At 51.8% G+C, this 12,329-nt stretch overlaps 1 protein-coding gene and 1 pseudogene across 1 annotated transcript; one reads left to right on the top strand and one right to left on the bottom strand.

The window, feature by feature from the left end:
• The window catches only part of LOC125534794 (uncharacterized), an 80,753-nt pseudogene that overhangs the window by 51,445 nt on the left and 16,979 nt on the right, over window positions 1-12,329 (bottom strand).
• On the top strand, window positions 366-2,152 carry LOC125540743 (uncharacterized). Its single transcript, XM_048704316.2, has 3 exons — window positions 366-706; window positions 893-1,003; window positions 1,840-2,152. The coding sequence occupies exons 1-3, from the start codon at window positions 366-368 to the stop codon at window positions 2,150-2,152; spliced, it is 765 nt and encodes a 254-aa protein (XP_048560273.2).

Raw genomic sequence — 12,329 nt, 5'->3', positions numbered from 1 at the left:
TGCACCATGCATGAATGATTGCATGCATGCAGATTGGAGGTGATCTTTTGGCTCTTTTATTCTTTCCTCTTCCATCAGTCGAGCAAGCAACGACCCCGGACGGACGGCCAGTCAAACGTCTGGTACCTCTCCTCGTGCTCTCTCAGACGTCTCACACTGCATGCTCTTTCTTTTCTTTTAGATCAGACGGACCATGGGCACGTACATACCGTGGTACAGAGCCCCTGTACGTAAAGGCACCATATTTTTTTTTTGCGGGGGAAAGGCACCATATTTAACTAGCAAGTGCGTCCGTGTATGCATGACCCCTAGTACTACATAAGGAGGGCACCCGCAGATTCCCATATACTTTCTTGGATAACAAGATGAAGAGTAGCCGCACAATGGTCGTCAATGGCGGCTCCGAGATGGACGCATTGTTCTTACTCAGGCGGCAGCAGGAGCTTCTGACACAACTCCGCGCGCTCATCCTGCCGGCGCTTCGCGACGCCGACGGTAGGTCGGCCGACCTTGCCATTGGTCTCTTCGACGACGTGATTGACTGCATCACCGGCGTCGTGTCTAGGCTTCAGGGGTTCAGTACCCAAGCAGACGGTTGTCGACCGCCGACGGCCTTCGACCTCGCAGGCGTTGACGTAATTACACCCAACGCCGGCGAAGGACAAGAGGTGAAGCCTATGATCAGCAATGTTGGTCAGAAGAGAAGGTTCAAATTCTTCCAATACAAATCTTGATTACTTTTTTTTGCGAATTGATTAATATGTTTTTGTCTTCATTCAAATTGGATCATCCTTAGTAGCACGTTGTTGTTACCTTTTCCTCGATATATGTTTGCATTTCAGGTATCTCACCAATTAGTTGCCACTTATATATGTATGTATGCATCGTGCAGGAGAAACAACGACAAGCGATCAAGATCTCTTATAACAGTTGTTCCACATTATGATGGCCATCATTGGAGAAAATATGGGCAGAAGAACATCAACGGGAGGGAACATGCCAGGTATCTATATTACCACTAAGCAATTCATTCAAGCATATCCTCACATTAATACTGCAAAAACCTACTCCCTCAGTTTCTAAATATAAGACATTTTAGAGCTTCCAATATGGACTACATACGGATATATATAGGCGCATTTTAGAGTGTAAATTCACTCATTTTGATTTATATAGTCCGTAATGAAATCTCTAAAAGGGCTTATACTTAGGAACGGAGGGAGTACATTCTAATCCCTTTATTCGAGATCGTTCTCGGAAATCATCACATGTGAGACCTCTCATGATGGTTCTCTGTTATGAAAAATGCATATGAGGCAATCACCAAAAGGACACTCCCTCCGTCTGCAAATAAATGTACATCTAGTTTTTGTTCTAAATCAAAGTTTTAAAAGTATGACTAACTTACAAAAGAGCGATAGCATGTATGACGTTAAATTTATATATTATGAAAGAAAATTTCAAAATGAATCTAGCCATACTAATATAGTGCCATAAATGCTGCTACTTTTCCCTATAAAGTTGGTCAAAGTTTTGAAACTTTGACTTAGGACAAAACCTAGATGTACACTTATTCGTGGATGGAGGGAGTGTGTGTGTGTGTGTGTGTGTGTGTGTGTGTGTGTGTGTGTGGGCGCGCGCGCCTATTGATGACCAAACATTATCTTATGTGGCATGACCCCCTATTGATGACCTGGTCCAAAACATTCGAATGCATTTTTTTTCTGTCTGTTTTGAATCCGTGACTATTGATAATCATAGTGGTAGTTCTATTTACAGGTTATTCAGCAATCAATTTCTCATTATAATGCATAACTAAGCAAACTTGTCATTAAGCAGGAGCTACTATAGATGCGCCTACACAGAACAGAATTGCCCAGCAACCAAGACAATTAGGCAACAGGATCATAACGTAACTATTAATTGTGAAGAGGAAACTGCAAAGTACATTGTTGTGTACTACGGTCATCACACTTGCTGCGATGGCAACACTAGAAATGGCGCGAAGAATGACCCTGGCATGGACCTAATTCAAAATGGCAAAATGGCGGGAGCAGTAACAGAATTACAAAAGTTCGACCCAGGAGACGTGGACATGCCAGCTCTAATAGAGGTGCTTGACAATCCTGAGCTGAACTGGGACATCATTTGATAGAGTACTTTTTTTTGTTGAATTTGGATAAGTTGATAATCATGCCTAGTTTACAAATGTCTCGGAAATGAGCAGATGTCCTCTTTTACATTTAAATGTATGTGCAGCTAGACATGCAGAAGCACATAATTTGTTGATATAAAATGATAAATTGTAACAGAATCTATCAATAAAGTATATGGGCAATTAGGAAAATATAGTAATGACACATGTTTCGACAGTAAGTTCCACTTGGATCGTTCAGCCGTGATTTTCCATGCTTCTCGCTGGACATGATGGTGCTCTATACTTTACAAACAAGTGCCACACAAACAACAGTGCAAAGGGGGGCAATTGTATGACGTTGGTCTAATCTTCCCGGAGGTTGCGATCTGTGTGGATGTGCCATATTGTGCGAGACTGGGCCATGTGGCGGTGTCCTCTCCTGGTGGTTTTCCCTTTTTTTCATCTTGCACAAGAAATTTTTTCTCGAAACCCAGGTGTGTTTTTTCAGTTTCATTTCAGTATGAAATCAGGGGCTAGTTAATGTTAAAAAAATCAGGGGCTAGTTACCCCTAACGTTTAAAGAAGCAATATTTGCTGGATTTTCGCTCCCCCCTCCTTTTGCACGCTTTTCAGCCACAATGAGTTGTAAGTCACCCCCTCCTCCTCCCCAGGCCGCCACCTTCGACAATCGGATATGAATGCACTACCGGAAACTGGCCCTACCCCGACGGCCAAATCAATGCCGACGGCTGCCGTCGGCCTACTTTGCGCTATGCCGACAGCCACGTCTTGGCCGTCGGCGTATCTTGGCCGTCGGGCTACCACGAGCTAAGCCGACGGCACCCGTCGGCATACATATGTCGTCGGCCCAGCTGCGAACATGGCGACAGCAACCGTCGGCATACCCAGGCCGTCGGCATACCCGTGGGCTCGGCGACCCCGCCCGTGACCAGCGGCTAACGTCGTCAAATCTATGCCGACGGCCTGGACGGGCGGCCGTCGGCATATATCGTCATGCCACGTCACCGATCCGCGGTGCACCGTCCACGAGCTAAGCCGACGGCTGCCGTCGGCATACCAGCCACGTTAGCGATTCGCGGCATGCCGCCCGCCGCCTAAAACCTGGTCGTCTCTATGCCGACGGCATAGGTAGATTTTTTTTCATATGTATTTTTTAAGCTTTTTTATGTATTATTATATAAACTAACATGTAGCATGTTAAATATAAACATACATATGAATATATATGTAGTTTGTATTTTTTTCATATATTATGAATATATATATATATGGTTTGTATTTTTTCGAGCACGTTAATAATGTGCGGTCATGTTCTTTTGAATATAGATCATTATATTTTATTAAAATCAAAAACAGCTATGCCGACAAAAGTTTTGTGGCGGTTGCAAACGCCCGACACCCGTCTCCAGAGTGTGACCCCCCTCACGTCCGCGGTGTGCCCCCCTCATGGACGGCGCCGGCACCTGGAGGGGGGAAACGGACGCGTCGGGTCTACACGGTGGATGTAGCTGTGGGTTTGGCCCGGATGTTGCTCCCGGGTGTCCCTACGGGCGACCTGACACAACCGGGTGCAGAGGTCCACTGGTCAAAGCCCATTTGTGGGAAGTCAAAAGGCTAGATCTCGTGGTCAACCGCTCCACGGTTAGGCGGGACGGGGGCCCTGGGGGGGGGGGGGTAGCAATGCCACCGGAGCATCGTACCGGACCCTCATACATGCGAGGTGGTGTTGTGGCATGTTCAAAGAGGCGACACGCATCTCAGGGGCGTGGCCCCCCTAACGGACGGCGCCGCCGCCGGCACCTGGAGGGGGAAAACGGACGCATCGGGTCTACACGGAGGGGATGTAGCTGTCGGTTTGGCCCGGATGTTGCTCCCAGGTGTCCGTCTGAGCTGACCTAACTCAACCAGGTGGAGAGGTCCACTGTTCAAAGCCTGTCCGTGGAAAGTCAAAGGGCAAGATCTCGTGGTCAACCGCTCTAGGGTTAGGCAGGACAGGGGCCCGGGGGGGTAGCAATGCCACCGGAGGGTCGCACCGGGCCCTCATACATGCGGGGTGGTGTGGTGGCATGTCCGAAGAGGCGGCACGCGTCTCCGGGGTTTGGCCCCCCTCACGGACGGCGCCACCGCCGGCACTTGGAGGGGGGAAACGGACGCGTCGGGTCTACACGGAGGGGATCTTGCTGTGGGTCTGGCCCGGATGTTGCTCCAAAGTGTTCCTATGGGCTGACCTAACACAACCGGGTGGAGAGGTCCACTGGTCAAATCCCGTCCGTGCAAAGTCAAAGGGCTAGATCCCTTGGTCAAACGCTACAGGGTTAGGCAGGACGGGGGCCCTGGGGGGTAGCAATGCCACCGGAGCGTCGCACCGGGCCCTCATACATGTGGGGTGGTGTGGTGGCATGTCCGAAGAGGCGGCACGCATCTCCGGGGCGTGGCCCCCCCTAACGGACGGCGATGACACGGTAGTAGCCATTCTGCGGTAACGATGCGGCGTGAATATTATTAAATACTCGGGGCGCGATAAAATCATGAGTTTTTTTTGCACGACGTGGGCACATGTGCTATAGGAACGATAATATTTTTTTCATAATTTTTGGTGATGGAGAAGTATCCGAAAATTTCCCTCTACGCGGATTGCCCTTCGCGCGTCTACGGCTGTGGCAGGCGGCCTCCGGGGGCTAGCATGCCGCCAAATCTTGCGTAGGCGGCCTCTCACAAGTTTGGAAGTGTTGTGGTGGTTGCAAACGCCCGGCACGCGTGTTCGGGGTGTGCCCCCCTCACGGACAGCGCCGCAGCTGGCACCTGGAGGGAGGAAACGGACGCGCCGGGTCTACACAGAGGGGATCTTGTTGTGGGTCTAGCCCGGATGTTGCTCCAATGTGTTCCTATGGGCTGACCTAACACAACCGGGTCGGGAGGTCCGCTGGTCAAAGCCCGTCCGTGCAAAGTCAAAGGGCTAGATCCCGTGGTCAAACGCTACAGGGCTAGGCGGGACGGGGGCCCTGGGGGTAGCAATGCCACCGGAGCGTCGCACCGGGCCCTCATACATGCGGGGTTGTGTGGTGGCATGTCCGAAGAGGCGGCACGCGTCTCCGGGGTTTGGCCCCCCTCACGGACGGCGCCACCGCCGGCACCTGGAGGGGGGAAACGGACGCGTCGGGTCTACACGGAGGGGATCTTGCTGTGGGTCTGGCCCGGATGTTGCTCCAAAGTGTTCCTATGGGCTGACCTAACACAACCGGGTGGAGAGGTCCACTGGTCAAATCCCGTCCGTGCAAAGTCAAAGGGCTAGATCCCTTTGTCAAACGCTACAGGGTTAGGCGGGACGGGGGCCCTGGGGTGTAGCAATGCCACCGGAGCGTCGCACCGGGCCCTCATACATGTGGGGTGGTGTGGTGGCATGTCCGAAGAGGCGGCACGCATCTCCGGGGCGTGCCCCCCCCCCTAACGGACGGCGATGACACGGTAGTAGCCATTCTGCGGTAACGATGCGGCGTGAATATTATTAAATACTCGGGGCGCGATAAAATCATGAGTTTTTTTGCACGACGTGGGCACATGTGCTATAGGAACGATAATATTTTTTTCATAATTTTTGGTGATGGAGAAGTATCCGAAAATTTCCCTCTACGCGGATTGCCCTTCGCGCGTCTACGGCTGTGGCCGGCGGCCTCCGGGGTCTAGCATGCCACCAAATCTTGCGTAGGCAGCCTCTCACAAGTTTGGAAGTGTTGTGGTGGTTGCAAACGCCCGGCACGCGTGTCCGGGGTGTGCCCCCCTCACGGACGGCGCCGCCGCTGGCACCTGGAGGGAGGAAACGGACGCGCCGGGTCTACACAGAGGGGATCTTGTTGTGGGTCTGGCCCGGATGTTGCTCCAAAGTGTTCCTATGGGCTGACCTAACACAACCGGGTGGGGAGGTCCGCTGGTCAAAGCCCGTCCGTGCAAAGTCAAAGGGCTAGATCCCGTGGTCAAACGCTACAGGGCTAGGCGGGACGGGGGCCCTGGGGGTAGCAATGCCACCGGAGCGTCGCACCGGGCCCTCATACATGCGGGGTGGTGTGGTGGCATGTCCGAAGAGGCGGCACGCGTCTCCGGGGTTTGGCCCCCCTCACGGACGGCGCCACCGCCGGCACCTGGAGGGGGGAAACGGACGCGTCGGGTCTACACGGAGGGGATCTTGCTGTGGGTCTGGCCCGGATGTTGCTCCAAAGTGTTCCTATGGGCTGACCTAACACAACCGGGTGGAGAGTTCCACTGTTCAAAGCCTGTCCGTGGAAAGTCAAAGGGCTAGATCCCTTGGTCAAATGCTACAGGGTTAGGCGGGACGGGGGCCCTGGGGGGTAGCAATGCCACCGGAGCGTCGCACCGGGCCCTCATACATGCGGGGTGGTCTGGTGGCATGTCCGAAGAGGCGGCACGCATCTCCGGGGCGTGCCCCCCCCCTAACGGACGACGATGACACGGTAGTAGCCATTCTGCGGTAACGAGGCGGCATGAATATCATTAAATACTCGGAGCGCGATAAAATCATGAGTTTTTTTGCACGACGTGGGCACATGTGCTATAGGAACGATAATATTTTTTTCATAATTTTTGGTGATGGAGAAGTATCCGAAAATTTCCCTCTACGCGGATTGCCCTTCGCGCGTCTACGGCTGTGGCCGGCGGCCTCCGGGGGCTAGCATGCCGCCAAATCTTGCGTAGGCGGCCTCTCACAAGTTTGGAAGTGTTGTGGTGGTTGCAAACGCCCGGCACGCGTGTCCGGGGTGTGCCCCCCTCACGGACGGCGCCGCCGCAGGCACCTGGAGGGAGGAAACGGACGCGTCGGGTCTACACGGAGGGGATCTTGTTGTGGGTCTGGCCAGGATGTTGCTCCAAAGTGTTCCTATGGGCTGACCTAACACAACCGGGTGGGGAGGTCCGCTGGTCAAAGCCCGTCCGTGCAAAGTCAAAGGGCTAGATCCCGTGGTCAAACGCTACAAGGTTAGGCGGGACGGGGGCCCTGGGGGGTAGCAATGCCACCGGAGCGTCGCACCGGGCCCTCATACATGCGGGGTGGTGTGGTGGCATGTCCGAAGAGGCGGCCCGCGTCTCCGGGGCGTGGCCCCCCCTAACGGACGGCGATGACATGGTAGTAGCCATTCTGCGGTAACGATGCGGCGTGAATATTATTAAATACTCGGAGCGCGATAAAATCATGAGTTTTTTTGCACGACGTGGGCACATGTGCTATAGGAACGATAATATTTTTTTCATAATTTGTGGTGATGGAGAAGTATCCGAAAAATTCCCTCTAAGCGGATTGCCCTTCGCGCGTCTACGGCTGTGGCCGGCGGCCTCCGGGGGCTAGCATGCCGCCAAATCTTGCGTAGGCGGCCTCTCATAAGTTTGGAAGTGTTGTGGTGGTTGCAAACGCCCGGCACGCGTGTCCGGGGTGTGCCCCCTTCGCGGACGGCGCCGCCGCCGGCACTTGGTGGGGGAAACGGACGCGTCGGGTCTACACGGAGGGGATCTTGTTGTGGGTCTGGCCCGGATGTTGCTCCAAAGTGTTCCTATGGGCTGACCTAACACAACCGGGTGGGGAGGTCCGCTGGTCAAAGCCCGTCCGTGCAAAGTCAAAGGGCTAGATCCTGTGGTCAAACGCTACAGGGCTAGGCGGGACGGGGGCCCTGGGGGTAGCAATGCCACTGGAGCGTCGCACCGGGCCCTCATACATGCGGGGTGGTGTGGTGGCATGTCCGAAGAGGCGGCACGCGTCTCCGGGGTTTGGCCCCCCTCACGGACGGCGCCACCGTCGGCACCTAGAGGGGGGAAACGGACGCGTCGGGTCTACACGGAGGGGATCTTGCTATGGGTCTGGCCCGGATGTTGCTCCAAAGTGTTCCTATGGGCTGACCTAACACAACCGGGTGGAGAGGTCCACTGGTCAAATCCCGTCCGTGCTAAGTCAAAGGGCTAGATCCCTTGGTCAAACGCTACAGGGTTAGGCGGGACGGGGGCCCTGGGGGTAGCAATGCCACCGGAGCGTCGCACCGGGCCTTCATACATGCGTGGTGGTGTGGTGGCATGTCCGAAGAGGCGGCACGCGTCTCCGGGGCGTGGCCCCCCTCACGGATGGCGATGACATGGTAGTAGACGGATCAGGCACTCGCATAGTTACCGGATCAGGCACTCGGTAACGGTACCCCTCAGTCAGTTGCTCTCCTATGTATCACCTTTCGCGAGACCATAGAAAAAAATATATGTGATATTTTAGAAAAAATTTGTACAATATAAAAAAAGATCATGTCATAAAAAATAATGTTTCAAACCATTAAAGAAAATGTATGGTACATTTTAAATAATGTTCATGCATGTAAAAAATATGTATAAGAAAACATGAAAATATTTATATAAAATAAGAAAACATTACAAAATTTATACAAAATAAGGAAAGTAAAAATAAAAATATGCCGACGGCAAAGCCGTCGGCATAGCTGCGGCCATACGAAAGCTTATACGCGGATCGGTGACGTGGATAAAATGAAAGAAAAAAAAAGTATGCCTACGGCTAAGCCGTCGGCATAGTTGCCACGTGGCGCCCCAAACTATGCCGACGGCTAAGCCGTCGGCATACTTCACCTTATCCACTCACCCTCTCCCCCATCCACTCACTCTCTCCCCCACCCCGACCCCGACCGGCGCCGCACCCCCCGACCCCGACCTGCGCCGCCGCCGCTCCCCCCACCCCGACCTGCCGCCGCCGCCGCACCCCCCACCCCGACCTGCCGCCGCCGCCGCACCCCCCACCTCCCCCTGCCGCCGCCGCCCTCCCCGCCTCCACCACGCCCGCTGCCCTCCCCGCCTCCACACCCGCGTCGCCGCCCCCGCCTCCACACCCGCCGTCGCCGCCGTCTCCACCCGCCGTGGCCCCGGCCTCCCCCGACCACGCCACTGCGCCGGCCTCCCCCGACCCCGCCGCGCCCCGGCCTCTCCCGACCCCGCCAGCCGTGGCTCCTGGAGCCGGCCGCGGCTCCGTCCGGCCCCGTCCCTCCCGTCCCCGACCGCCTCGCCCCCTGCCACGCCCCTCTGGGTGAGCTACATTTTTTTTCATTTTTTTGCATTTTTTCTACTGTTGGATGGATGAATGAATGCATGGATGGATGTTGGATGTTAGATTGTTAGGTTAGATGTTAGATGTTAGGTTGTTAGGTTGATATATAGTTGAATGTTGGATGTTAGGATGTTAGATTGTTAGTTTGCATTATTTTTATCATGATGATCTTGTCATTTGAGATGTGCTCTAAAATTGGTATAAGATGAGTGATTATTTTTATCATGATGATCTTGTCAAAAAAATTGAACCGGACAAAATTTGACACTTGACAAAATAAGATTTTTTTCATAGTTTTAAGTGTCAGTGCTTAATGTTAAGTAGCTATGTGAGATGTGCTGCAAAATTATGATATGATGAGTGGTTATTTAATCATGATGATCTTGCTAAAAAAATTGAAGGACAAAATTTGACACTTGACGAAACATGATTTTTTTTTCATAGTTAAAAGTATCAATGCTTAATGTGAGGTGATGACCTAAATTTTTTTCACTCGGTATAATTAACAGGATTTGTGGTGTTCCATCTTCGTGGAGTGATTGTCGACGTTGGAGGTGTTGGTCCACGATCGTCCGTCTCCTTTGATCGACTACATCGGAGGGTGAGCAACAATTCCATGACCTCATCCACTTTTTTTCCATGTCACTAGATTAAATTTTCACATCAAGTCGCGTAACCTAGGTCTCCCGTCCGAAAGGGTTGCATCGATAAATATGCATTCAATTGCATATTTATCACCGCAGCTGTTTCGGATTGTCCAGCGCTTTCCACGGATAGCCCGAGGATGTGTAGATTGGGTACGTTGTTCATGCTCTACCCCGTTCCGAGACAGGATTTCGGCGGCACCTCCCTGTTGTTCTCCAGATGCACATTCTCTCGGCATTTTGCCGAGACGTGTATTTGGAGAACATCGGGGAGGTGCTGCCGAAATTTTGTCTCGGAATGGGGTAGAGCATGGACAACGTACTCAATCTACACATTCTCGGGTGGGATTAGGACCCATCTTTACCTATTAGAGATGTAGGTGGGTTAAATGTCGTTTCTCGTCAACCTTGTAAAAAATAAAATATTGATGTGAGTAATTTAAATGAATCCTTAATTTTGTTGTGTGGCTTCCAATAAAGCAGAGATGGCAGATAATCAGTGGATGTATAGTGGGTTTTTCCATCGGAATCAAGTAACAACAGAGTGGGTCGAGAAAACTGATGTGTTTTTGAAAGTGATATTCCGCAGTCCAATGAGGATGGTGCCAGAATGCCCGTGTGCCAGATGTAAGAGGCGTATCCGCAGAGATAAGAGTGAGATGACTAAGCACCTTCGCACGCATGGATTTATGCCCAACTTCAATATGCCGATAAACTTTGCCTAGCGGGACCGTGGTAGAGAGGATGTGATACGACAACGCGTCGCTGGTTATGAGGACGATGGGGTTAGAGATATGCTAGATGATGTCTTTGCTGCACAGTCGACACCTCCGTCACATTCAGCGAATGAACCGGAGGAGCCGGAGGAAACCGCAAAGGCCTTCCTGGAAATCTTGGCCTCGTCAAAGAAACCTCTCTATGAGGGTGCCAAGCTGTCTGTGCTGGATGCCATCTCGCAACTGATGGCAGTCAAGGCTGAGTACGGCTGTAGCCGAGGTTGCTTCGAAGCATTTCTGGGAGTATGGGCTAACAGCCTGCCTGAGGGCCATGAACTGCCGAAAACCATGTACGGTACGAAGAAAATCATGAAGGCGCTCTCGATGGACTATGAGAAAATACATGTTTGTCCAAAGAATTGCCTTTTGTTTAGGCATGAGTATGCGGATGACAAGTACTGTAGGAAGTGCGGTTCCTCTCGGTATATTGAGGTGGTCGATAAGCATGGTCAGAAGCAGCAACTAAAAATCCCTGTGAAGGTTCTTCGGTATCTTGATTTTATAAAAAGACTGCAGCGCCTTTTCATCACCGAGGAGTCTGCCAAAATGATGAAGTGGCACAAGGAAGGGAAAAGGTACAATCCAAAAAAAATTGTACATCCATCAGGAGGTGAAGCATGGAAGTCATTCGATATAGAGTACCCGGAGGAAGCAGCCGAGGCTGGGAATGTCAGAATTACTATAACAGGTGATGGGTTCAATCCATATGGTATGTCGTCTAATCCATACAGCCGTTGGCCCGTATTTGTTATTCCGCTGAATCTCCCTCCCGGCGCCATAATGCAACGCAAGACCATGTTCCTGTCGCTTATAATTCCGGGGCCTGAATATCCGGGGAAGAATTTGAGTGTGTTTATGCAGCCGTTGGTGGATGATTTGCACCATTCTTGGTACTTCCCGAGGTTGACATACGACCGACATCTGCAGAAAAATTTCTTGATGAAAGTTTGGCTACAATATTGCATGCATGACTTTCCCGGTTATGCCTTGTTCTGCGGATGGTGTACAAGTGGAAAGATGCCTTGCCCAGTGTGCATGCAGGCCTTGATTTTCATTTGGCTGAAGAAGGGTGGCAAGTATGTTGCATTTGACCTGCATCGACAGTTCCTCCCTCCAGACCATCCTGATAGGGAAGACAAGAAGAACTTCACAAAAGGAAAAGTTGTCCATGAAGTAAACGAGATTCCAACATTTTCTGGTGCGGATGTGCTTGCTCAGCTGAAAGCTCTTAAGCCTGCCGGTGAGGGGAAAGGCAAAGGCAAAGGCAAAGGCAAAGCCACATGCGAAGACGAGGGCGAGGGCAAAGGGAAAAGTAAAGGGAAAATTTTTGAAGGATATGGTGAGACGCACAACTGGACTCACATTACCCCCTTCACGCAGCTTCCCTATTTTAAGGACCTCAAACTTCCATACAACATAGACGTGATGCACACCGAAAAGAATGTCGCAGAGTCCCTTTTTCACACGATCCTCAACATTCCTGATAAGACAAAGGATAATGTTAATGCTGTTGATCAACAGAATATTTGTGATAGACCACGTCTACACATGCAGCCTCCCACAGGTAGTCGAAAATCTTGGTTCAAGCCAGATGCTGACTTCGTACTTAAAAAGGATCATAAGATGGAGACATTCAAGTGGCTGAAACACGTCGT

Source organism: Triticum urartu, chromosome 2A (assembly GCF_056163025.1).
Source record: "Triticum urartu cultivar PI428250 chromosome 2A, HENAU_Tu73, whole genome shotgun sequence".
Lineage (NCBI taxonomy): Eukaryota > Viridiplantae > Streptophyta > Magnoliopsida > Poales > Poaceae > Triticum > Triticum urartu.
Note: the sequence above shows the minus strand (reverse complement) of the source record. Positions and strands in the feature narration are given on the sequence as shown.